At 39.8% G+C, this 26,739-nt stretch overlaps 1 protein-coding gene across 1 annotated transcript in view; it reads left to right on the forward strand.

Moving 5' to 3' along the window:
- Positions 1–22,255, forward strand: part of LOC115655108 (histone deacetylase 11-like) — a 62,128-nt gene extending 39,873 nt beyond the window's left edge. Inside the window, exons 7-9 of the mRNA XM_030570239.1 lie at positions 5,853–5,949; positions 15,173–15,351; positions 19,234–22,255. Of these exons, the coding sequence (XP_030426099.1) occupies positions 5,853–5,949; positions 15,173–15,351; positions 19,234–19,476 (519 nt within the window). The 3' untranslated portion in view covers positions 19,477–22,255. The remainder of the gene's footprint in view (positions 1–5,852; positions 5,950–15,172; positions 15,352–19,233) is intronic.
- Positions 22,256–26,739: the final 4,484 nt, after the last annotated feature.

Genomic DNA, 26,739 nt, shown 5'->3' on the forward strand with positions numbered 1-26,739 from the left:
TTTTGCAGTGTTTTGTTTTTAATGCCGTTATGTAACAAAAAAAAAATCTACATTTGTAAACTGCACTTTCATGACAAAGAGACTGCACTACAGTACCTGTGTGAGGTGAATTGAAAAATAGTTTCTTTTGTTTATCATTTTTACAGTGCAAATATTTGTAATAAAAAATAATAATATAAAGTGAGCAGTGCACACAAATCAATATATTTGAAAATGTAGAAAAACATCCAAAAATATTTAATAAATTTCAGTTGGTATTCTGTTGTTTAACAATTGGATTAAAACTGCAATTAATTGCAATTAATTTTTTGAGTTAATCGCGTGAGTTAACTGTGATTAATCGACAGCCCTACTTAAAACCATACTCAAATGCTTTACTGAATTAGGGTCTAATGTCTTGCATGGGAGGATGATTAACTTTAAACTTTTGTAAGTTTAAGCAGCAGTTGAAATAGCATGCTTTAACTTTTTGCCTCTTGAGACTCTAGGTCACCCTTTCGCTCCTCTGAAGAGGACAAAAATATTTTACCGTAACTTTTTCAAGAAGAATCAACAAGGAGCATCCCCAGTTATGTGGAGAAATTTTGTTAGATCTGTGTATGTTTTCCTGCTTATTGCAGATGACATGGGGAAGAAGAAAAAGGCATCTTGTTTTGCTTTTTGTGGACGTGCTTACAGCATTTTTTTGAATACCTAGTTCCAGGTAATGATTTGGGTCTAGTAGCAGAGTCTTTAATGAAAGCCCCTAAAATTAAAGAATCCAGATGCATGCATCTGAGGAAGTGGGTTTTCACCCACGAAAGCTCATGCTCCAAAACGTCTGTTAGTCTATAAGGTGCCACAGGATTCTTTGCTGCTTTTACAGATCCAGACTAACACGGCTACCCTCTGATACTTAAAATTAAAGAGGCTTTCATGAAGTACATGGTTACACATACAGTGTGTGTTGTGATGTTGTAAGTCTCAAAAGAGTTACTTTGAGCAAGAATTTGCAAGAATCTTTACATAGTTGAAAACTTCACAAAAGAACATAGACCTTTTTGATGCATGCTCACTTCCCTGCCTGAAGACATATTTGAACACTACACACATTGTTTTGATACCAGGATGTTGTTCCTCAATGATATCCCCTGGTAAGATCTTTGGCAAGCATATAAATTGTGTCAGGACATATGCTGTCCAGTAGCATATGGGAATATTCTGTCTTGTTTGTAACCATTTTTAATAAAACTTTATTCAAATCAGTACCTAGATAACTATAGTGATGGGTACATTAGGAATACCTAAGAGAAATCTCACCTGATATTAGTCAGGATATCAGGATTTCAATAATCCATTTAAGGTTTTCAGGAAATCTTTACACGTTATCACTTTAGACACTTAGTTTTTTTTCTTTTGTGGTTGGAGTGCCAAAAGGAATGAACTCTTCTCTTGCTACTTTTTGCAGCTTCTGACCCAGCTTTCTATAATGATCTCTGTAATGTCTTTTATTCTTTGGCAAGGGGAACTTTCCAGTGTACTTCTGATCCCTGACAGTGAGCTCCTGAATGAAGCTATTCTTAATTCCCTTCAAAGCACATGCTCTGGAGATTCATTTTCACTAGTAGACATTTCTTATTTGGTAAGCTAAAGAAAAGCTGGCCAGGTTAAAGTATGCACAGGATGGATTAACTCTTTCTTCTGTTGTTTCAGACTTAAAAACAAAAAGCTCATGGCTCCTGCTTTATTCTTAACTGAGTGTAACATAGCTAAGTACTGTAATTTAGTATTATATCTGAACCCACTTATTTACGTATTTGGAAGTACATTTTAGGTACGTATCCACAGTGAGCCTTCCAGCCCAGGTTAACACACTCACATTTGTGGGGCTCCAAAAATAGCAGAGTAGGCAGCAATTTGAAGGTACAGCTCAGGCTAGAGCTCAGGCTTTGAAGCCCTTCTCGCTCCCCAGGCTATATTACAAGTGTCTTAATACAAACAATTATTACTAAGTGGCGCTATCAAGAGGAACATATGATATCTAATCTTATACATTTGCGGTGGCTATCAGTGCATTTCCAGTGCATTTCTGTATACATTTGATCAATTTATTGTTAGCAGCATTGTTGTAGTCCTATTGGTCCCAGTATATGAGAGAGACAAGATGTGTGAAGTAATATCTTTTATTGGACCAACTTCCAATAAAAGATATTACCTCACCCACCTTGTCTCTTACATTAGATCAATACAGTGTGGCTGTAGATGCCTAGGAGACCACCCATCTCGACACCTCTAGTTAACTGATGTCTTGTCTAATAGTCCTTACTTTTGAGTGTTTGGAGATTCAGTATAGAGTTACTTCACCCATTGGTCCAACAGGAGTCATCTGACCTTTAGGGAACAAAGTAGGGTTAATCTTAAAAACTTTTCCCAGGTGGTTGTTGGTGATAAATGTCTAGTTTATCTTAAATGAGGCTATTTTTGATATACATTGATCAACATATTGTGAAGTTTGTTTTTGTAAATATGTAATTACGCCTAGAGAATGTTTTGGTGCATTCTGTAACTCCAAAGCCAGCAGGCTTTAGGTCCTCGTTTTAGCAATAGGCCATCTCTTTAAACAATGCTTGTGCTAAAGATTTGTACTTGCCATTGGCAGTATGTATCAGAAACTTGCTGCTGCAGGACACTTTGGATTGTTTGTATTGGGTGTTCAGCAAACTAAAAGAATTGTATCAGCAAACTGTAAATTGATCTGTGCAGTGGAGAAGGGATATAAATGTACGTGTGTACCTGAGGAAGTTTTGCCGACCGACTTTCAACAGTAAGATAGTTTTTGCCATGTTCCGTAATTGAAAACAACTAACAAAATTTGGATTAATTCAGTCTTCCCTTTGTTTACAGGCAAACTTGGGGCCAGATTCTGAGAACTCATGTACACCCAAACCGTCTCATTTCATTTAATGAGAGTTGTGGGTTCTCAGCAACTCTTTGGATCAGGCCTTTGAGCAATTATAGTACTGAGATTCAACTCTGGGATCTGTACTCTTTTGTTTCTAGCCATGATCTATGCAATGTTATTGTCATCTCTCCCCTTCCCCCTTTTCCGGTCCCCAAATACTCAGTAAACTTTCATAATTTTCTCACTTGCTTCACCCATTTGGATAAAGATAAGTTTTCATTTCATGGGGAAAAATAAAGCCTCACTTTTTAAAGCAGAATCTCGGCTCTGGAATTCAGTGTAACCTAAAAATAGTATACTGTGAACTCAGAATGAAGCTGACAACACAAACCTGGCCAAAAAACCAAAAAATCCAACAAGCCAAAGAAAAAAGAATGAATGGAGAAAACCACGCACATTGGCTACTCTATCAGTCAGCAGTCAGGGTAACCCTTCCAAGGTAATGAACTTACTCTTTAGAAAGATAACTTGGTAAAGCAGTGCCATGTACTACTACTGATTTACCTCCCCACAGATTAAATGTGCCTTGTGTGGTTGTGATGCAGTTCCCCCCAGCGCTCCAAAAAAACTACCTCAACGAGGGGCATAGCTCCCAGCGCTGTGGCAGTGTTTACACTGGCGCTTCACAGCGCTGCAACTTGCTGTGCTCAGGGGGATTTTTTTCACACCCCTGAGTGAGAAAGTTGCAGTGCTGTTAATTGCCAGTGTAGACAAGCCCTTTTAGTCAGTAAAACTTAAAACAGCTGTGGTCTGAATAACTGGTTATAGAAAATCATGGGATCATCACTTACTATGTTTGATTATTAATTACTCAGCACAACGTTGGTGCTTGATTATATTTTATGCTCCTTAACTGTGGCAATAAAGCTACCTTAATAAAATGTACACTGTTGCAAATTTAAGCTGAGTTGTAGCTCCATCATGTGGCTAGAATGTAGAAATATTTTCTGGTCTACGTACAGTGATGCAACCTAACCATCGTTGAGAATTGCTCAGCATTGCATAAGAAACAAGGGACTCTTAAAGAGAATTATAATTAGTTCAGCATGCATAATCACTGCAGCAACTTCTACAGGAGATGAGTTTGACCTTCAGTGCTTGTAACGGGAGGACTGACTTCAGGCTAACGGAGAACAGTATATATACATACGCACATACACCCCTTCTAAAGAAGGAATGATTTATTGTGTGTACTGAGAGCAACTCTCATCTCTGGTAGTAGGATTTTCAGCAAAATCCTAATAAGGGCTAAAAAGTTTTTTGTGTGGATTTGTTTTGTAAACCTGATCAGTCCATACTGTAGACTGATTACCTTTACTGTTCAGCAATAAAAAGTTATTTATTTTAGAAAAGCTGGTAATGTACTAAAACTGCTTTTAATCAGAAATGTATACAGTATTTTAATGTGGTGTTAATCCACTTTTGAGGCAGTTTCATTGCTATGATGAAACATAATGATCTAGAAGGATATGTTACCTTCCAGCACATCTCTTATCTACATGCTAAAATTGGCCATGAAACAAAACCATAGATTATGTAATGTTGTTACTTTGTATTTCTGAAGGGATCTTTCAAAGTGTGTCAAGGCTCCCCGTTAAAATGCTTCTCAAGAAATCTCTGACCTTATAGCTGTTGTGCCAGTGATCTGTAGATTATAGGCTATATCATTCCCTCCTACAGTGTTTCCCTTTCATTATGGGAAGGAGTATGTGAGGTAGCAGACTAGACAAGAGCAGATCTGCCACTGCCAGTGTCATGAGGAAGTTCCATTACTCTCAGGGCACCGAGTTCATCAGCCTTGAGAACTTGGCTCACTCCAGAGCTTTACTGTCATTAGTTACCACCCTCTTCTTTGGGACCTGGGAGTAGCGAAGTAGTACAGTAAGAGTTCATGCTCAACCATCTTTAACAGGCCTTATCAGTGGCACAAAAACATGCAGTGGAGCATTCATGTACTCTCCACCACCCTTTCACATGTACTAGCCAGTTTTAGTATTGTAATGGCTCTTTTTCTCTTGGGTGTCTCCAGGACTGGGAACCACAGCAGAGATACAACTTTGCAACTGTTCAGAGAGTTTTATCAAGTTAATGTTAAATTACACAACAAAAATACTGAAAATATTATTTCCATGGATTTACTCCTATACTTTGAAATCAAATCATTCTGATTATCATCTTGCTTTCATTCCTTACGTCAACTCTGACATTTAACATATTATGTCTTGTGAACCACTAATTAGAGATTGTTTTATAATGTCTGATAGGAGTGCAGATGACAGTCACTGAAATCATATTAGAATTCAAGAGTGTGGAAAAAGGAGATGATTATCAGAATCTGATTTTCCCTTTACCATTCCTTTCCCTACCCCAAAGTCCAATATTTCAATAGAGATTCCTGGCTTTACAGTGGTAGAATGTAATATGTTTCTCATTAAATTTTATTGATATTTGACTTTTGCAGTCTTCCCTGAAGGTTAATTAACGTTTTCAACATTTCATTGATTTTACATATTCTCAGTAGCTGACAAGCTTCTGGAATATAGTGCGGTTAAAGCCTAAGACTTGGTCTGATTTCTGTTCCTGGCTTGGGTACAGACTTTCATTGTGACACTGAGCAAATTGGCTGCTCAGTTCCTTAGTTTTCCTATCTTCGCAGTGGAGATGAAAATACTTCTGTATCTGCAAGGAAGTATTGTAATGCTAATTTCAGTAATATTTGTAAAGCACCTGAGGAGCCTCAGATAGATGTACTGTTGTTCGCAACATCAGAATAACCTCTAAGGATATAAACAAGAAAAAGTACCTAGAACATTAAACACTGTATCATTGTATTCTTAATTTCCTTTATGCTCACAGATTCTTTAATACTGTGTTTGTTTGCTAAGATTAACCTATTGAAATTTTCTTATAGGGGAATGGCCATGAGAGAGACTTCATGGATGATCATAAGGTGTATATTATGGATGTGTACAATAGATATATTTATCCAGGGGATGGATTTGCTAAACGTAAGTACTTTTCAAACTGATATGATCTTAAAGTATTAAAAATGTATTTACCACAGAACAGTTGCTTCATTTACCACTGAAATGCTGCTCACTCTGAGGTAAAATACAGCAACACAAAAATATTGATGAACTTAATATAAAAAAATTCCCTATGAGAATGTTTGCAAAAAGTTGCAGCAAATATTTGAACTTCAGTGTCTGTCGTAGTTCTGCTTAGCCACGTAGTATTACTTCTGGTTCATTGGCTGGCTGAGATTGGACCCCAAGTGGTCAAGAGAGAGGGTTAAGAGAAGTCATTTAGTTTGTTTTATATTTCTTTAAAGGAGAAATCGTAGTTACACTTCTTTCTTTAGCCTAGTCTACAGGAAAATAATTTATGGGTCTAGCCATACCCAAGACCACCCAGAGGGGGGGCAGGGGGGGCAATTTGCCCCGGGCCCCGCAGGAGCCCCCCACAAGAGTTTTTTGGGGCCCCTAGAGCAGGGTCCTTCACTTGCTCTGGGGGTCCCGGAAAACTCTTGCGGGGCTTGGGCCCCCAGAGCTTCATCTGCTCCAGGTCTTCGGCGGCAATTCAGCTGCAGGGGATCCTTCCGCTCCGGGACCCGCAGCCGAAGTGCCCCGAAGACCCACGGCGGGAGGTCCTTCCACCCCGGGACCCGCCACTGAAGTGCTGGGTCTTCGGCGGCAATTCGGCGGTGGGGGCCCCCCACCACCAAGAACCCCAAACCCCCGAATCCTCTGGGCAGCCCTGGCTGTACCAGCAAATCCTACTAGTGTAGATGCAGTTTATATTTGTAAAAAAGTGTCTTTTCTGGTATAGTTTTTACCAGTTCCATGAGCATAATAATCTATACCAGCAAAAGCACTCATATCAGAATAACAATGTCTGCACTAGTGCTTTTGCTGGTAAAATCACACCCCTAAGCAACATTACTATACTGGCAAAAAGTTTCTATTGTAGACTTGGCTGTTGAGGTAAACTTTATTTTTTCAAAATGTGTCTACCTTTTGGAGTTAAAATAGTAACAGGAATAGTTTGAATTTGTTCCATGTGTTTTTCCCATCAAATATATATAGTATGTTATTTGCATATGTTCATTCCTGCATTATCACTGCTGGCCTTCTGGACTTTCCTGTGTGGTGCTTATCTCAAAGTAATATGTTTAGGTCAGTGTGCCTGTCTTAGATGCCTATATCTGCAAACTTTATTTTTCATCCTATTTACCAAGTATACTATCTACCGATGTGTCCTTTTCTTAAGGACATCTGCCCTAACTTCTGTCTGAAAGGAAGTATGTTGTATTGCCCATGATTTGAGATTTCTTCTGTCTGGGTCATTATTCAGTGTCCTAAGGGCATCTGCTTTTTGACATATGTTCCATTGGATTGAGGCATGTGCATACAATGAAGAGAAACAACAATAATCATTACCCATTGGCAAAACATAGTGATATCTCAGTCATGCTTGTTGTAAAGTGGCAGCAACTAGATGTGAAGAGACAGGTTTACCATTTGTATCATGGGTGTGTTACCACAGAAAGATGCTTCAGAGGCATTTAATTAAAATATATAATTTAAGCAAAACATGTAGGCACGAGGCCCACATCTTTAGAGGCCAGAGATGAGGCACCTGTCCACATAGGCTTAGGCTGCTACTGATATGCTGTAGAATCTAGGGATGAAACATTATTTCATGGTTGTTCTAACATAGATGATGCCACCCTGGCATTCGTGTATGAAATCTCACAAGGGCAAACATTTTGCAAATGAGCAGTTTCATGCCATTTTGAGGGCACAAAAATGCACAAAACCAATTGGGAGCAATAAGTTAAATTATTCATGATACTTTTTGTTAACTCTACTTAGTAGGTCTATATGATATAGGTTTGGACCTATCAAAGGGCAGATATACCCTGTCAGCCCCTAAGAGTGGTGTGGCCCCAGGACCTGAGTCACTAAGACAGGCCTGGGCTTCAGGACCATAAGGCCCAGTGGCCAAAGTCGAAGTAGCTGCCCTTCTTCCCAGGGCAGTATGGTCCAATGGCCAGAGTCAGTAGGGCTGTCCATTGGTTCAGGATAGTAAGATCTAGTAGCCTCCAGTGGCCTGATTCACCTCCCCATATGTTGGCAGTGTCCGTGGCGGCTCAGATGGGGTAGGGGCCCAGGCCCACTCTTCTCAACCAGGTCTTGATCCAAGGCCCCAGGGAACTGACATCTCGCTGCTCAGTCTTGGTCACCCGTCACTACTGTACCATTCCCAGGATCACTTCCTACCCCTTCTTCCAACACAGGGGGTCCCTCGGCAATTGCTGCCTTGTCTCCATTGGGCTCAGCAGTTGGCTGGGGTTTGGTAGAGGCACAATCCTGGCTGGCACTGGCATCTGGTGGCTCCAGCACTCTCCTAGCCAGGAGCTTTCAGCACACATCTGCTCTCATCGGAGGTCAGTCCAGACTGACCTGAACTGCTCCCTCTTATACTGTGGTTCGAGTCAGAGTATGCCCAGGAGGTGTGAGGGGCCGTGGCTTCCTCAGCCCATAGCATGGGGTTAACTCCCTCCAGCCCAGTGCAGGGTAGGCATATCCCATAACAGGGCCATTCAGATGAGGCAGTTGAAGCACTAGTTGAAACCTCTATGAAGAATAGCATATCATGACCTATGAGAAGTGATGTTTCTTCCAAATGTTATTAGAGGAATTCAACTATGTACAGCTTGCTGTGCAAAGCAGTGGTTCTGTTTTGGTTTTATTTGGGAATTTCACTACATTTATAATTGACCGACATACTGATTTTTAAAATAACAAGTTCACCAAAAAGCAATAGAATCCTTCCTGTAATGGTACTTGAAAATTCATTAAGTGTTCATTAATCATCACGAAAAAATCTTTAGACCTATTTTAGGTCTTCTCAGTAGTAGATGAACTTCTGAAATGTAAGGTGACAGCATTAGCTGGTCTTGTTAGTAACCCATTCAAGAGACCATGCAAAATATCCAAATTGGCTGCACTTGCTATTGATTTAAGGACAACCGTCACTACTTAGAATTTTTTATATGTTTTCATTAGACTAAACATTTTTTAACAAATGGTTCATTCAGGATTAGCTAACTCTGCATAACTAGGGATCATGTTCCCTGCAGAATTGTTATTTATATAACAAACCTTTAGAAAATGGGTAACCTCTGAATACCCTGTAAGCATTTTGAAAAGAAGTAGAATACTCTCACGCCAGCTGTTAGACACAGGGTATTTGGTGTTTCACCATGAAGTTTCACTTAATTATGGTAGCCTCTCATAATTAATTAACTGGCTATTTAAATTAAAAGGGAAAAAGCCTAAAGTTGGGTTGATCTTCTGATTCAGTTTGATAAGATGCAAATGTCTGTGGCAGGCTTGATTTGTTTACAGTGTCAGAGTGCAATGTGTACTTTTTTTCTTTCTGCTTTAATTTTTTTTAATGTAACTGTCACTCTGATAAATAGCATACTTGCTTAATTTGGATGATTGACAAGGAACACATGAATGCACTACATCTTTATTTTTCGAATACTTAACTCCAGTGTTTACATGATAGCATACACATTTCAAAGTATTACATCAAAAATGTTTGTCCAGGGTACATCATGTCTACCAAGAGAAAAATTACTAACAGATGAAGTTAAACCAAATTGGTCAGTGCATTCCTATACTTATTTATCAAATAGCAATGTTTTCTAATATATGGAGTGTGTAATTCATTTATAACTTTTCCACAAAAATGGAGCATGCTTGTTGATTTTAAATGGCAACCCTTCTGTAGTTTTAATAGCTGTATTTAGAAAAAATTGTGTGAATTGTTGTTTGCTACTCTACATTTCCTGCTGTGTGGTCCTTTGTTCAATTCATGCTGCCTTTTTGTTTTATTAACTAAGAATATCAAACTTGCATTAGTATCCTGTTAACATTTTGCATATTGCTTAATTGTAAGACTTTTATGAAATAGGTGTGTGTACAGTACCTAAAAGGTGACAGTCATCCTAGTATAGATGGTCCATTTAAGTTCAGTTATTTTTAGGCCATGAATATATGCCTTAAACCATATGGAAGGCACAGGCTCTCTCTGCAGTGAGATGAGTTTCACCCCAAAGCCTCTGAAAATAAAGACAGTTGCTACATTTGTCACACTTCTGTTTCTACCTGGCTTGGTATTTTCTTCCTGAGATGGAAAATACAAAGACTCGTAGTCATACCAGCCATACATGTCCAATCAGATGCTTTCCCCCTGCGGGTAGTGCTCTCAGTTCTGCCAATTGAAATGTGACTCATAATCCAGATGGGCAAAGTTTCCCCTTCAGCTCCTCTTCCTCACAACTAGAAGCTACTCCTGCGTATTCTGAGCAGTCAGCTAAGTTTTCTTCCTCTATCTATCATTACTCCTGAGGGAATTCTGTGCCAAAAAATTTTGCACACAATATTCTAAAATTCTGTAAAATTCTGCACATTTTATTTGTCAATAAATAACTGTGGCTCCAGCATGGCAGTGGGGAGCACAGGTCACTGGGGGCACTGAGGTAGGAGATCATCCTGAAGCCCCCACATCCCCTGCTATAGAGACTTGGCAGTGAGGCTGCACCTGACCCTGACACAGTGCAAGAGCTGGGCCTGCCCCAGAAACACCCAGGGTCATGCCCCTCTGCAACAGGCGCATCAGGTGTGGGTGGGCAGGCTCAGTCCAGCAGGTTCCAAGTGTGGAGGGGCTTAGTGTAGAGGGATCCAGGTGTGGGGTGAGAGGTTTCTGTGTGGGGCAATCTGGATGCGGGAGACTCAGTGGGAGATCTGGATGCACAGAGGCTCGTTGTGGCGGTTCTTGGTGCAGGGGCAATGGGAGCCTGCAGTGGATCCAGGTAAAGGTGGTTGGGGTTTAGGGGGCAGGTCTGGGTGTGGGGCATGGGCCTTGGTGGGGGGGGTCTGGGTGCTGGGAGAGTGGGGCTTGATGGGGTGAGGGTCAAGGTGCAGCTGGTTGGGGCTCAGTGGGGTGGGGGTCTGGGTGTGGGGGGCTCATCGGAAGGGTCCACGCGTAGGGGAGTAGGGCTTGTCAGAATGAGGGTTTGATGGGCCTGCTTAATGGGTGAGCCCCAGCTGCTGCCAAGGGGATGCCGCATGGCGGGGTTCTGCTCCCCCCGCCAATTCCCCTATCCCATTTTCTTATCCATCCCCCACCCCTCACTCCCACATTCCTCTCTCTCTCTGCCCTATTCCACCCCCAGCCCTTTACCCAGCCCCACTATGGGCACTCAGTGTTGCACAGAAAACAGGAAGGCTCCCAGCACACAGAAAGGGAGCACGACTAGCACTAGGACCTAGGAGGAGGCGTTCAGCTGTAGAGTCAGCAGAGCTGAGACACAGGCCATGTCTACATCTAAAATTTTGCAGCGCTGGTTGTTACAGCTGTATTAGTACAGCTGTATAGGGCCAGCGCTGCAGAGTGGCCACACTTACAGCAACCAGTGCTGCAAGTGGTGTTAGATGTGGCCACACTGCAACGCTGTTGGGCGGCTTCAAGGGGGGTTCGGGGAACGCGAGAGCAAACCGGGAAAGGAGACCAGCTTCGCCGCGGTTTGCTCTCGCGTTCCCCGAACCACCCTGCAAACCGCAGGGAAGGAGACCTGCTTGCACGGAGGTTCGGGGAACGAGAGAGCAAACCGGGAAAGGAGACCAGCTTCGCTGCGGTTTGCTCTCGCGTTCCCCGAACCCCCCTGCAAACCGCAGGGAAGGAGACCCGCTTGCACTGGGGTTCGGGGAACGCGAGAGCAAACCGGGAAAGGAGACCAGCTTCGCCGCGGTTAGCTCTCGCGTTCCCCGAACCACCCTGCAAACTGCAGGGAAGGAGACCTGCTTGTTCGGGGAACGAGAGAGCAAACCGGGAAAGGAGACCAGCTTCGCCGCGGTTTGCCCTCGCGTTCCCCGAACCACCCTGCAAACCGCAGGGAAGGAGACCTGCTTGTTCGGGGAACGAGAGAGCAAACTGGGAAAGGAGACCAGCTTTGCCGCGGTTTGCTCTCGCGTTCTCCGAACCACCCTGCAAACCGCAGGGAAGGAGACCTGCTTGCACGGAGGTTCGGGGAACGCGAGAGCAAACCGGGAAAGGAGACCAGCTTCGCTGCGGTTTGCTCTCGCGTTCCCCGAAGCCCCCTGCAAACCGCAGGGAAGGAGACCTGCTTGCACTGGGGTTCGGGGAACGCGAGAGCAAACCGGGAAAGGAGACCAGCTTCGCCGCGGTTTGCTCTCGCGTTCCCGGAACCACCCAGCAAACCTCAGGGAAGGAGACCTGCTTGCTCGGGGTTCGGGGAACGCGAGAGCAAGCCGGGGAAGGAGACCAGCTTGATTACCAGAGGCTTCCTCAGGTATGCTGCGATACCTGCTTATTCCACGGAGGTCAAGAAAAGCGCTGGTAAGTGTCTATACTTGATTACCAGCGCTGGATCACCAGCGCTGGATCCTCTACACCCGAGACAAAACGGGAGTACGGCCAGCGCTGCAAACAGGGAGTTGCAGCGCTGGTGGTGCCCTGCAGATGTGTACACCTCCTAAGTTGCAGCGCTGTAACTCCCTCACCAGCGCTGCAACTTTCTGATGTAGACAAGCCCACAGCCTCCTTCAGCTGAGCAGCTCTGCTCCTGGGGGCAGTGGCACATAACCCCATGTGCCTCCCATGCCTCGCCTCTGTTTGGAGAGGGGGAATCCCTACCAAAAAACTTCACTCATGGTTGCCCCCCCACCCACGTGCAGCTTCCCTTTGCTTGCCTGCCATTTTCTGCAGGGAAACGCAGGAAATCTGTGGGCTGGGGGAGCATTCTATGCAGGCGCACAGGGGTGTAGAATCCCCCCAGGAGTATATCATACTTGTATGGTCCCTGTTACTGTAGTATCTGAGTGCCTTGCAGTCTTGTTTGTATTTATCTTTACAACAACCTGGTGAAGTTAGAAAGAGCTATTGCCCCAGTTGTACAGTTGGGGAACCAAGTCACCAAGATGCTAACTGATTTGCCCAAAGTCACACAAGAAGTCTGTGGAGGAACAGGGACGTGAACCTGGCTCTTCCTAGACTCATGCCTTGAGCATCCTTAGTTGTCCTGGTGACTCTTCCCTCTTTTATTCACTGATCTCTTTGCAGGCTCCCTCACCCCACTGTGATTCTGGTGTGATGCAGTGGGGAGGACTAGGAGGCCGGCACTGCTACTACTTAGCTCTAAGCAGCAACACATCCCAAGGGAGCAGCCATGATATGAGGGAGACAGGATCAATGAAATTACTAAGAAATTTGGGAGAGAAAGTGTTGACGAAAAGGAGTAGGGAGGGATTGGACTGTTGTGAGAAGAGGGTCTGTGTGAAAGATTGGGGGAGAAAAGTCAGAGAGGGACAGTGAGGAAGTGGGCAGGGGAGAGAGAAAGCAGGTGTGAGAGAGAAAAGAAGGAAAGCAAACACTTCAGGGACAGATAAGGAAAAGATAGTCTTGTGGCTGATGTAGAAGACTCCAGGTCAGGACCACTGTGTTAATTGGTGCTGGAACTAAGGGTGCTGGGGAGTGCTGATGCTCTCCCTGGCTCGATGTGGTTTCTATCACGTACAAGGTTTACAGATGGGTTCAATGGCTCTCCACACTCCCACTATATAAATTGTTCCAGCACCCCTGACCGGGTTCCATTTTCAGTTCTGGTATTAAGTCAATGTGTGACTTTAAAACAGTCATGCCACCTATTTTTGCCTCCATTTCCCTTTTGTAAAATGGGACTATTGATAGCAGCCTTCCTTAAGATCCATAGAAGTATTAGCATTAATTTCTTATTAGAGAGAGAGAGTTTGAACCAGAGAAACCTAGCATGTTAACACCCCCCAAAATGTCACTTGAGCTACTTTGAACTTGGCAACTATACACAGTAAGCAATTAAACATTGTAATCTTAGGTTGTGTTTGCTGAAGATGAGGACATGGTACCTGAGAGCTGTGGGACATGGGTCCATGATTGTCAGAACTGACATTTAATGGTTTAATCAAAACCACACTTATCTTTCTTTCCCTACTAATTGTTTCCCTCCTCTTTTTAAACTCCATCCAGCTATTGTATTGTTTCCCCTGAACATGAGCTAAGTATTGTCCATAGTTGTATGCAGGAGTACAGCTGTGCATAATTTTATGAATATTTATGTAACAAGAAGAGCAGAAATCATGAAGAATAATATCAAAGGAAGCAGAAGTATGAAAGGAGTAAAAGAAAGATGGAAAGACAGAACAACTGCAAAGCTGGATGAGGACTGGAATGCAACAATGAGCCTCATGAAGATTATTAGGACAAATTATTATTTATCATTATATTTTTTGTTTATATTCAGTGGATCTAGAAGCCCCAGTGTGTTTTTTACAGCACCTACAGCATAATGAGCCACCATCCGGCATTTCTTCCAATGCTTTGCTCCACCCATTTGTAGTTATTTGACTTCAATTAAGCCCCACTCTCACAATCAGATCTGCGGGGGCAGACCCATACAAAACCCTGCTGACATCAAAATAAGCAATTAGCATGAATTAGTGTTTGCCAACACACCTGATTACAAGATAAGGATATTTGATGGTAAGCAGTTTTGGGCATCCATACAGCACTTTGCACAGAGGGACTCTGATTCTGATTGTAGCCTCTGGGTGCTGCTGTCATACAAATAAATATTAATAATTTATCTTAATGATCTTTGTCTTACGAGCTTTTCATGCCAGCACTTGTCCTACACTGCAATTAAATTTTCTTTGCATCTTTCTTTTACTACTTTCAGGCTTTAGTGTCTTTTGTCAGTTTGATGATATTTTTACTGATTTCCTTCCCAGTTGTTGAATATTTACGGGATAAATATAAATGGAGATTACTTTTATTCAATAATAGTCCCTCTGTATGATGTTTTCTTTTATTCATTATGCCTGATATTTTTTTGTCTTTTAAATGTAAAAATGTTCCCAGGTTGTAGTGTTTAATTTAGCTGCAGCTTTTTTTTTTTTTTTTTTTTGCTGGAGGTGGAAAGAAAGATTGCTAAAATGTTTTTAAGTTAAAATCTTATGAAATTATGTATATTTTTAAAATGTTCATAAATTGTAATCTTTATGCTTTTCATCTTGCTTCTGTCTGAATCTTGCTTTTTCCTTCACAGCATGGTCATTTGTTTCTTTGATTCAGTATCATTAAACCAATTTTTTTTTTTAGGAGCCATAAAGCGGAAGATTGAATTGGACTGGGGTACAGAGGACACAGAATATCTTCAGAAGGTACAAACACATGTGGAAGGGGCGTTAAATGAATCGAGGCCAGACATCATCATTTATAACGCTGGAACTGATATCTTGGATGGTGATCCACTGGGAGGTCTTGCTATTTCACCTCAGGTTTGTATAACAATACAATATCTACAGACTTGACTGGGATGTTTTTCCCCCAGTGAATACCAATATCAATGGCAGGATTCACCACAACTTTGCCCCCTTACCTCTGAGACTTTGGAACCTCCCCAGATGCTAATCACATCCTCCCAGCTGATGGTTCTTTTCTGCTGAAACCTAACATCACCATATTCCCTGATCTTGAGCTTCCCCTCCCTCTTGTCTTTCCTCTCTAAGTTCCCAGGAAAGGACAGACATAGCAACTGTAGTTTTTTATGTTATCTTTCTGGCACTTAACTCATTAGCTGTCCTTGTTCTTGGCCCATAGCTGGCAAAACCTTACGTGCAGGCAATAAGGAAGGAAAAAAAGAATAAACTGATATGTGTATCGGTCCTTCCTGCTGAATGTTTTCAGATTTCATAGAAATTTAGGGCTGGATGGGACCTCAAGAAGTCATCAAGTCCAGCCTCCTGCTCTGAGTCAGCACTAAGGAAACCTAGGCCATCCCTGACAGGTGTTTGTACAACCTGTTCATAAAAACCTCCAATGATGGGCAATCCTCAGCCTCCTTGGAAGCCTATTTCAGAGCTTTCAGTACCCTTAGAATTGGAAAGTTTTTCCTAATATCTGACCTAAACCGCTCTTGCTGCAGATTAAGCCATTTACTACTTGTCCTGTCCTCAGTGGACATGGAGAACAGTTGATCACAGACCCCTTTGTAACAGTCCGTAGCAGTCTCCATCCCTCTCTGCCAGTGCTGCCACAGTCAGCAAGTAAAGAGCCTGCAGAAGCTGGTGGGAGAGGATGGGGCCAGGCAATCAACTAAGTGCTGCCAGCAATGCTGTGGCTTAGCTTCTGGCACAGTTCCCCTTTGGAGCCACGCTTTGTCCTGTGTAGGCTGAGGCAGTTCTAAATGTCTGTAGATCTGCCCTCAATACATCCTTGCTGATAAAATGCAGCAAATATTGTTTTATATACATGTTTGTCTTAGGAAATTTTCTAATGAATCTGACCCTGAGCTCTGAGAAATCAGCTAAAATACTCCGGGATACAGACATTTCAGAAGAAGCTTGAGTAATGACACAGCATGCGATGGAGTTGGTGTTTAGTTGCCTAGTGATGATGCTCATTTTCCATTGTCATCGATGATAGAAGAGAAGCTCAGTATTAATGCTGAATTTATAAATTGCAAAGTGTTAAGCAAGCAAGCAGTCATCAGAATAGTTTTTATTATTAACTATTCTCTGATGTAAATATATATATTTCATTTAAAACTATTCTTCTTGAAATGGGAACCAAGATTAGCAAAGGAGATTTTAGCTCGAAGTGTTTGGACTCTGGTAAGAATATTTTCTACTTGAAATGTTTGAATTAAACACCCAGTTGTAAGCAAAATACAGATGATAATATGCTTAAAGCACATAAATGAGTATCTGGAGATCTAGGTTCTATTTTTGGCTCTCTGACTTCTTGTGTGATATTGAACAAGCTATTTAATTGTCTTTCTGTGCCTCAGTTTCCCCATATTTAAAATATGGATTATTCTTTTGTGTGAGGATATAAGAACGGCCACGCTGGGTCAGACCAAAGGTCCATCTAGCCCAGTATCTAGGGTGGCCAGACAGCAAATGTGAAAAATCGAGATGGGGTGGGGGGTAATAGGAGCCTATATAAGAAAAAGACCCCAAAATCGGGACTGTCCCTATAAAATCGGGACATCTGGTCACCCTACCAGTATCCAGTCTTCCGACAGTGGCCAAAGTGATCCATCCCCTGTTGCCCATTCCAAGCTTCTGGCAAACAGAAGCTAGGGACACCATCCCTGCCCTTCCTGGCTAATAGCCATTGTTGGACCTATCCTCCATGAATTTATCTAGTTCTCTTTGGAACGCTGTTATAGTCTTGGTCTTCACAACATCCTCTGACAAGGAGTTCCATGGGCTGACTGCATTGTGTGAAGAAATACTTCCTTTTGTTTGTTTTAAACCTGCTGCCTATTAATTTCATTTGGTGGCCCCTAGTTCTTGTGTTCTGAGAAGGAGTAAATAACATTCCCTTACTTACTTTCTCCACACCTGTCATGATTTTATAGACCTCTATCATATCCCCCCTTAATTGTGTCTTTTCCCAGCTGAAAAATCCAGTTTTATTAATCTCTTCTCATACGGCAGCTGTTCCATACTCCTAATCATTTACAAAAATGATTAGGTTTAATTCACTTGTGTTAGTAAAGCACTTTGACATCCTTGGATGGAAATGGTTCTAACCATGCAAAGATTGTTGTTCCTTTTTAGATTTCTGTGAATCACAGAATCATAGCTATTAGATTGTCTAGCCCGTCCTTCTGCAAGTTCAGAATTTTTCCTTATAGTATATTTTTCTGCATCTGAGTCCAGTCTGTTTTAAAATGTACTATTTGCTGAAGCATCTACTAATTCACTTAAGAATCTGCTATACAGGAGTTGTTGCTGATGTTCATCCAAAATTTTTAATTTTAATTTCATCTCATTATTCCTAGTTAAACCTTTTGTTCTTGTACAGTACCATTTAAACAAACAAACCAAACAAAAAATCTTTAGACAGATTTTAAAAAATAGTTTAAATAGCCACATTTAAATATTCATTTTCATCCTTTTTTCATTTTTCTAATTTTTTTCCGATATTTTTCCCTGATGCGTTTGTAAGTGATCTTCTTATTTTTCTTAACGCCTTTGTCTTGCACAGACTCATTTTATATCTGTTTGGCTGCTTCTTTCCCCACGATTGTGATTTTCAATATTCTTGTTTAGTTCCTTTCCCCTTCTCTATTTATAGTAATTTTTTAACCTTTTAATTTCTGAACAGTCCATTGTGAAGCTACATTTCTTACTGTCTTGGAGAGGAGTTGTAATGGGTTGGTTGCACCTTTTATTATTTGTCTTTTAGGATTATCCTTACTTTGTCCATACTTGTGGATTTTAATATGTTTTCTCATTAAGTAATTCTGTATTCCCCTTTTCCCCAAAGGTGGTTTCTGGAACCTAATAAACTTTACTTCTCTGTTGCATGTTGCTGAGTTCAGTGACAGTATAGAAGCTCTTGATCACTAGTCTGTCCTATTATTCTCATGTTTTAGAACGTTCCCCTCTGTTAGTAAGAAATAGATCTGGAGTGGTGCTCTTGTTGGATTCTCTACTGTCAGGATCATGAAGTACCCCATTCAGCTGCACAGTACGTAGATAGGTTCTTACAGTAGTAACATTGTACCCTTTTTAAAGGACGAGGAAAGCTGATCTTGTGGTTAAGACACAGGACTTGGACTCGAGATCTGGGTTGAGTTCCTGGTTCTACTAGGAATGTCTTATGTGATCATGGGCAAGTCGCCTGATCCTAAGCATGCGAGTAGTCCTCCTGAAGTTAAGTATGTGCTTGCATGCCTTTCTGAATCAGGGCTATTATGTCTTATAGTCTCAGTTTTCTATCTGTAAAATGGGGATAATGCTTCATTTTTCCACCCCTTTTCTCTGATGTCTAGGTTTTCTGTGCAAAAACTATCTTACTATGAGTCTGTACACTACCTAGCACAGTGGGGCTCCAATCTGTTGTGACCTCTACTCACCACTGTAATACAAATAATAAATAGTGTTTGAAAAGTTTGTGTATAGAAAGCCAAAGTATACTGTTTGATACACTACTAGAGGGATATTTAAATCATTTAAATAATTATTTTACAGATTTTCATTGTATTCCTATTAGAAAATCAAACACATAGATCACATAATGGTAATTTCTCATGTATATAAGGCCGTAAAAGCATAAGCTACAGGCTACAAATCCATACCAGTAAAAGTAAAACTAAGTGACATTCATATCATTTCACTTTGTTTTTCATTTTTGTAAATATGCAGGGAATTGTTAAAAGAGATGAAGTGGTATTCAGGGCTGCAAGAAACCACAGAATTCCTATCTTGATGGTAACATCTGGAGGCTATCAGAAGAGGACAGCACGGATAATTGCTGATTCTATTCTTAATTTGCACAACCTGAGGCTTATTGACAAGGAGCTAGCAACCAGTGAAGCTAAAAACCCCAAGGTAGAACTGATGATTAGAGAATCTATTTTAGATTTAACTAACCTGTCATTGCAGTGAGACAGTACTATGTTTTAGAAAGAAAATTTACTAATTGTATAATGTTTATATATAGGAACAAAAATTCCCCTCAGCTCTGTCAGGGTTAATATAATATAACATGAGAGAGAGATTTATTTGCCTATAAAACATTAACAAAGTAGAGATACTAGCTAGTCCCAGAATGATTGCAAGTGTCTAACTTGCTTCTGAAGCACTCTTGAGTAGCTGTGGTATGGAAGGCAGCAGATCTTTGAGAATTAATTTAGAGATCTACTCAAGGGAAGTGTATTTTTGTTTATAACATATAGTATAACTAGCTTTAATTGTTTCTCTTATTTTTATGGAAAGTCTACTGTGTTATTTAAAGGGTTGTTCGGGTAGGCTCTGAAGACTGTCCCAGGCCACTTAGTAACGGTGCAGTTGTTTCAGCAGATGGGAGGAGGGACATTTTAAGCCCAGAGCAGAACATTTTGAATGAGAGGGCTTCTCAATGATTGCAAGGACAATAAAAATGCAAATTGAATTGTTTTTGTGCTGTACCTACATTTTCTGGATTTTGATCGTACATTTTGGAAATGTACATAAGTAGATGAGATAAAGACTAGCAGAGAAAGGAGCAGTATTGAGACAGAGAGGAACAGATAAGAGAGGTGTGAAGAGTAATGTGACAGTTGTGACAATGTGCATGTAGTTTGGACAGAATTTTCCACAATATCCTAGTAATGCTAACTGCACTTTGGCACATTTTATTGTAGCATTAGAGAACCATGTTGATCCAAACAATTGTTAAAAATACTTCCCCCATTCAATAATTAATAATACTTCTCTGTATATTTATTGTTCCTGTAATAATAATCAGGATCGTGCAACACTATTTGGTAAATGTTCTGCTCTAAGTTCAGCACCTCTGGTTAATCTGACATCAGCACATAATTCAAAATGTTAAAGTATCACAATCTCTCACATTTACATGCACCGGAAATCTTTCCAAAAAATAAGTGAATTTAGAATTCAGTACACTAGTGATCAAGAATTTATTATCCAAAAATAAAAATTACCGAGTGATCATTTGAAAATCAGGGGTGATAATTTGAATTAATTATAAACTATTGAGTTTCCCCTCTTACTCTATATATTACTATCAAATCATTTTCATTAATAAATTGTTTAGCTTCATTATTTGCAGTAACTATGGACACTGCTGTCAACCTTTCTGTCAAGAAAAGATAAAAATATTTCTTTATTATTTTTAATTATTTTCTAGTCCATGTTTAAGTTTGGTACTTGGAAATGGTTAACAAAAATATATCTATTTGTATGTCCATTAAACCATTCCTAATGCATTTGTAAAAAGAGAGATGGAAAATAGTTTGAACATTACCGGATGTTGCAAATTATTGGAATTAAAGGAATGATATTTTACTTTTTAAAATGAAGGGATAGAGAGATAGTTGTACAATTGATCTCTAGTTATTGATTCAGTGCTAATGTTTGTATAAAAGTTCTTATGTGTAATACTGAGAAAAATGGTCAATTGTTTGACTTCCTAAACCATACCGTCTTATAAAGTAAATGAATTAGTTTATATTTTACTCCCTTTTCTCATACTAACTAAAATCTTTTTCTCTAAACAAACTAAAAATTTGAATAAGAAATGTTCAGGTCCTATAATATGCAAATGAGGGCCAAGGGATCGATTCTTAAACTCAGTTTCCTGTCTCTTTGAAAATAAGGGCTTTAACAAAAGAGTGGTGAATATTCAACATTTTTGCATCCTCAGACCATCAGTAAAGAACTTTAATTTAAAAAAATGTTGTAATTTGGACAGGTTACCTCTGAGGCACCTCTAAGAGTTACACCATGGTTTTCAGAAGTACAGTGGCCCTCTTACCATTATTATTGTATAGTGTCACAGTAGGCAGTGGGTTTTTGTTCTTTTACAGTGTTGCACTTTTAACTTGCTCAAAGATTTGGCAGTAGACATAGCAGTAAGATACTGTCACTGATAGTAAACAAAATCACATACTAATTCAGAGGTAAATATACTGTGAAATATCCAAATAAGGCTTACTTAATTACTGAGATATATTAACTATAAAATCTTGAAATTGGGCTTTCTTGGAATTCCATGAATTATCAACAAATAATTTATTCAGTGGAGAATTAGGTGCAGCTATTAAATGTAAAGAATTTGATCTTTGTATTACATACAGTCTATGGCATAGGATCGTAGTTTTCTAAGTAGTATAAATATTTTGGAGAAGCCATTTTTCTTTGCCTTCTAAATGTTCATTTATATAGTGCTGGTTTCATGACATGAGTAGGGCTTCTGTCTTCACATGAAGGATGTCAACTTCTTTCTCTTAGTGATAGAATCAGCATGTAAAGTACTTAAGTAATGTTTAGCTGTAATTGAAATACTTACCTCGGTTAACACTAGATTTCAGACTCTTGAGTCTGCTAGTTATAGAAAAATTCACTATGAATATTTGCTTTAAAATCTATTTGGCACACTGCACTAATGTTGAGTTACAACAATGTTATTAAAAAGCACTTTTAAAATTCTTACTGTAAGAATATTCAAAGTACTATTAATGTTGAGATTTATTTTTACTGATGTACTACTTAAAAATGTTCTTATACTTTCTTATAATTTTTATAAAATTACAAATTATATTTGTATCAAGCTAAAACACTGTAATAGTGCCATATGGTCTTTTCAAAAATGTGTTCTGTTGGTGTTTAATATATTTATATTACTCTTGGTGGAAATTAAAATGAGGTTGAATAATGTTGACTGACTTTTCCTCCTGTACTCTTTTTTCTTTTCCCTTTCCCTTTCCACATTGAGTATATAATGGAAATCTCAGCAAAATAAACTCAGTATCGGCCTTAAGGAAGTTTGGAAGTTAATATCGTCACGTTGCTTTAGAGATGAAAAGGAAATAGTTTAGGGTGAGATTTTCAAAAGAGGAAAGGGTGAGCCTGCAGGGAAGCCATACTCAGAATGATATAGGATCACAAGTCCCATTCAGTGCACCTAAATCACTTAGATCTTAGACACATAGCACACACTTAGTCTATCCAAATCTTTGGGTACTTACCTTTCATATAAACAGCACACAAACAACTTTTTCTCCATAAGCAGTCCCTTTGACTACAGTGGAACTACTGACAAGAGTAACCTTCTCAACTGCATAGATATTGACTTCTGAAATAGAGTAGTCTAGTCTGAGAATCATATACCTAATCCTGCAAACACTAATGCATGTGCTTAACTTTACATGGATGACACATCCCATTATACTATGCCCAAGTGTTTGCAGGATTCGTCCCATAGTTAGCCCACAGCAAACACTGTACATGCCCTCATTGGCATTTTGGCATTTTTACTACTAGCTTTCAAAAATGGAAGCAGTATGTTTTCTCTCTCATATCTTAGAAAAACCCCAATGGAATGTATTTGGTAGAACCACCGAACTGCTGTGAGAGATGTCAAGATTTAAAGTCATTTTTTTATTAATGTGGAAGAAAAGGATGTTAAATGGTCTTGTGGCTGAGCCACAGAATGAAATTTAGTTGGTTCTGGGGCAGAGTCCACCACTGACTTTCTGTGTGATCCAAACAAGTCACTTAATTGTTATGGCCCAAAGGTATTTAGGCACATAAGTCCCATTGATTTCAGTGGTAGTTAGGAGCATAAATATCTTTGAGGATCTGAGCCTATGTATTTAAGTTTTCCTGTCCACCAAGTGGAGATTTTATTTACATCACAGGTGTGTTGGGAGGATAAAAGAACTGTCTCATAACTCTTCTATATCTGTGCTGGAAGGAAACAATCCATGCTTGGGTCTCCCTCAGCTTGTGCCAAAGGGGGAACTGAAGTTAGCTCCCTGGGTCCAACAGCCGCACAGAAGGAGCGGGCAAAAATGGGGGAAGTTGGAGGAGTGTCACACAACTATTCCTCTATTTGATACTTTGGAGTTGAGTCATTAAAGCTGATACAGCCCAAGGTTCTGTTATCCTTTCTGGTGTGCCCCTTCCCCCAGAGGTCTACCACATCCTGGGGGAGTCTGGTTCTGCAGTTCAAACAGAGTCATCATGCTGTCAGGGACCAGAAGGGTGGGTCTCTGAGGGCAGAGCCACTGCAGAGATACAGAGCCTCAGTAAAGTTGGTGCTGGCTTTTGGGGGATCTGCTGGATTTGTGATGGGCCGTGCAACATACACCATGGAGATCAGGGGAACCCCTGTCCCCCCCCATGCCTCTCCCAGTGGAATAATAGGGAGAAAAACTCCACGGGCGGGTTATCATGGAGATTCCCTCCCCTATTGGTTTTACTGCAGGAGGTGGCAATCTGGACTATAAACATACATAAAGGACTTAGAGATTCCCTCCTGGAAGGTCACTGTAGAAGTGCTCTCTTAGATTGATTATTAATCTTAGAGAAGTAGATAAATTCTGAATTTAAATTATAAGTCTTGAATTCTCAGCTGCGTGTATCATTATTGCAGCAATCTCCAGATAATACAGATTACTTATAAAATAAATTAGGTGTAAAAGATGAGCTGATTGGTTGATGTAATCATTGCCAAAAGAAAACATTCAGCAGGACAGTAGCCTCCTGAATTACCTAGTCACTGGTGTGTTTTAGAAAGATTTATATGAAATGAAATTCTGTGATTAATTATATTAAAATATAATTAGTCATTAACCTTTAAACCATTTAAAATGTATTAACTGGACTTCTGTTGCAAGTTCAAATTAATTGAGGTATCACCTCAGCCTCTTAAAGTAAGTTTGCAACCTGGGTTTTCTAATTATCATACTTTGCAAATATAAAGAAACTTGATTCTCTGTGTAAATTTGGCCCAACATTACAGGAAATATTAGTTTAAAACATTAGGGAACAAACCTTTTAGCATTATAAACCACATTCTCATCTCCAAATCCTGCTTAAATCTGTATTTTATGGAGATCATAATTTTCTTCTAATTTCTAAATTATATTCTTAGCTCATACCATAACTCCTGTGTTAAACTCTGATAGCAGTATAGGTATTTAATTGAAAACCAATCATAGACTATCAGAGTTGGAAGGGACCTCAGGAGGTCATCTAGTGCAACCCCCTGCTCAAAGCAGGATCTCAATTACAGCTTTTCTGTTAGAATTATCCTTCCAAACTGATAACTAAACACTTGCCAAAATGATTCTCCAAATGTTTCCAAGACTATCTGTCGTGTAGAATTTATATGAGCACATATATCACCCTGGAAAGTTGCCCCTTTAAACAGTCTGTCATAACATATATTTCCTCTTAATTATTTTCAGTTTCATTATTTACAGTTTTCTACACATTTTATTATCTTTGGTTTTCCCAGTTAAGTTATTATAGAAAATTGACCAGTTCTGTGACGTGTTACATAGGTACAGATAATAAGCAATATTTTTTTTTAAATTTTATTCAGATTTTCTGGTGCCAGTCTAGATTAGTTAGTAATGTCTTCATTTTTTATGTCTTCTTTATTAATTGTAACATTAATTTTATATGAACACCCCCACACCCCTGAATATCCTCCCTACTTGTTTCAGTACTTAAAATTCAGTTCTTAAGTGTTTTACAACTCATATTCCCTGTAGGTTGTACCACTATTGTCTTTAGGGAATGAGTTACTGGGCAACCTTCTTATAAAACTTCCAGTGATTCTCTGAAATTTATTAGTCAAAGATTAGTCTACTTAATTTCGGCCATAACTTTATAATATTTAGTTATAACTTCCCCACCATAAAAACTTAAAATGTTTCCCACAAATCAGAATATTGATCACCAAGAATCTGTAGATTATTACTATAAGGGGGACTGGTAATGTTATATAAAAACATTTCACCGCTAGGATGATTCAAATCCAGTCTGGAGGCCCAATCCTGCAATAATTCTGTGCACCATGTTCCAAATCTGAGCGCTTACAGGATCAGCCCCTTGATAGTAACTGGAAGAAACATTTAATGGCTGTTCATTCAGCCTGTGTGAAATGTATAGGTCTCAGGTCAATTCCTAGGAGAGCTTCCACATCACACAAAACCACCACCATAATTGTAGAACTGCAAATAACCGACTTTTTGGTTCAACTGGCAGTTTTGAAAAATCAGAATAAAAAGTTGCCTGGGGTAGATCTGAAATGAATTTTTTTTTCAATATTTTAGGCACAAAAAGGTTTTTTAAAAAATCACTTAGGATTGAGCGAAACATTTTGTTCAAACGAAAATGTTTTGTTTAGCGTGTCAGAAATGTTAATGGTTTTTAATTTTTAATAACATTGAAGGAAATTTTGCAATTAAAAGTTTTTTGAATCAAAAAATCCAAAAATTTTGTTCTGAAAATGTCAAAATAAAACTTTTTTTCACATTTTTTGTTTTTTTCCTTACATTAACACTGAGATGAAACTGACATGAATTCTCAAAACATTTCATCATCACAAAATCTGCACTTTTTGATGAAAAAAGTTTTGGCTGAAAAATTTCACTTAGTTTTACATAATTTGCTGCCACTGGCACCCTCATTAGCATTCAAGAGAAGTCAGAGAGGCCAAGGTTTGAATGGATGTGAAAAATGAGCTATTCTTTTTGCTCCTAAATGTATTTTATCCAAATCAAGGTTGAAGCTCAGTGGCAGGGCTGCATCAGGGGAGTTCAAATTGTTTGTATGCTGTACCTGATTTGCAGAGAGAGGACTTCACTGTTCAGAGATTCAGAGATTCCAGGGCCAGAAGGGACCATAGTGGTAATCTGTTCTGACCTGTTTGATCCAAGCCACAGAACTTCCCCAAAATAATTCCTAGATTGGATCTTTTAGAACAATATCCAGTCTTGATTTTAAAATTGCCAGTGATGGAGAATTCGTCACGACCCTTAGTACATTGTTCCAATGGTTAATTACTCTCACTGTCAAAAATGTATACCATATATCCAGTCTGAAGTTGTCTAGCTTCAACGTCCAGCCATTGAATCATGTTATACCTTTCTCTGCTAGCTTGAACAACCCATCATCAAATAGTCACAGTGTAGATACTTATAGACTGTAATGAAGGTACCCCTTAACCTTCTGTTTGTTAGATTCAAGCTCAATCTGTTTTGTTTATCACTATAAGGAGGCCTGATTTCTAATCATTTAATCATTCTCCTGCTTCTTCTCTAAAGCCTCTCCAAATTATTAATATCCTTCTAAACTTGTGGACACCAGAACGGGACACACTATTCTAGCAGCTGTCGCACCAGTGCCAAA

Source organism: Gopherus evgoodei, chromosome 7 (genome assembly GCF_007399415.2).
Source record: "Gopherus evgoodei ecotype Sinaloan lineage chromosome 7, rGopEvg1_v1.p, whole genome shotgun sequence".
NCBI classification, from domain to species: domain Eukaryota; kingdom Metazoa; phylum Chordata; order Testudines; family Testudinidae; genus Gopherus; species Gopherus evgoodei.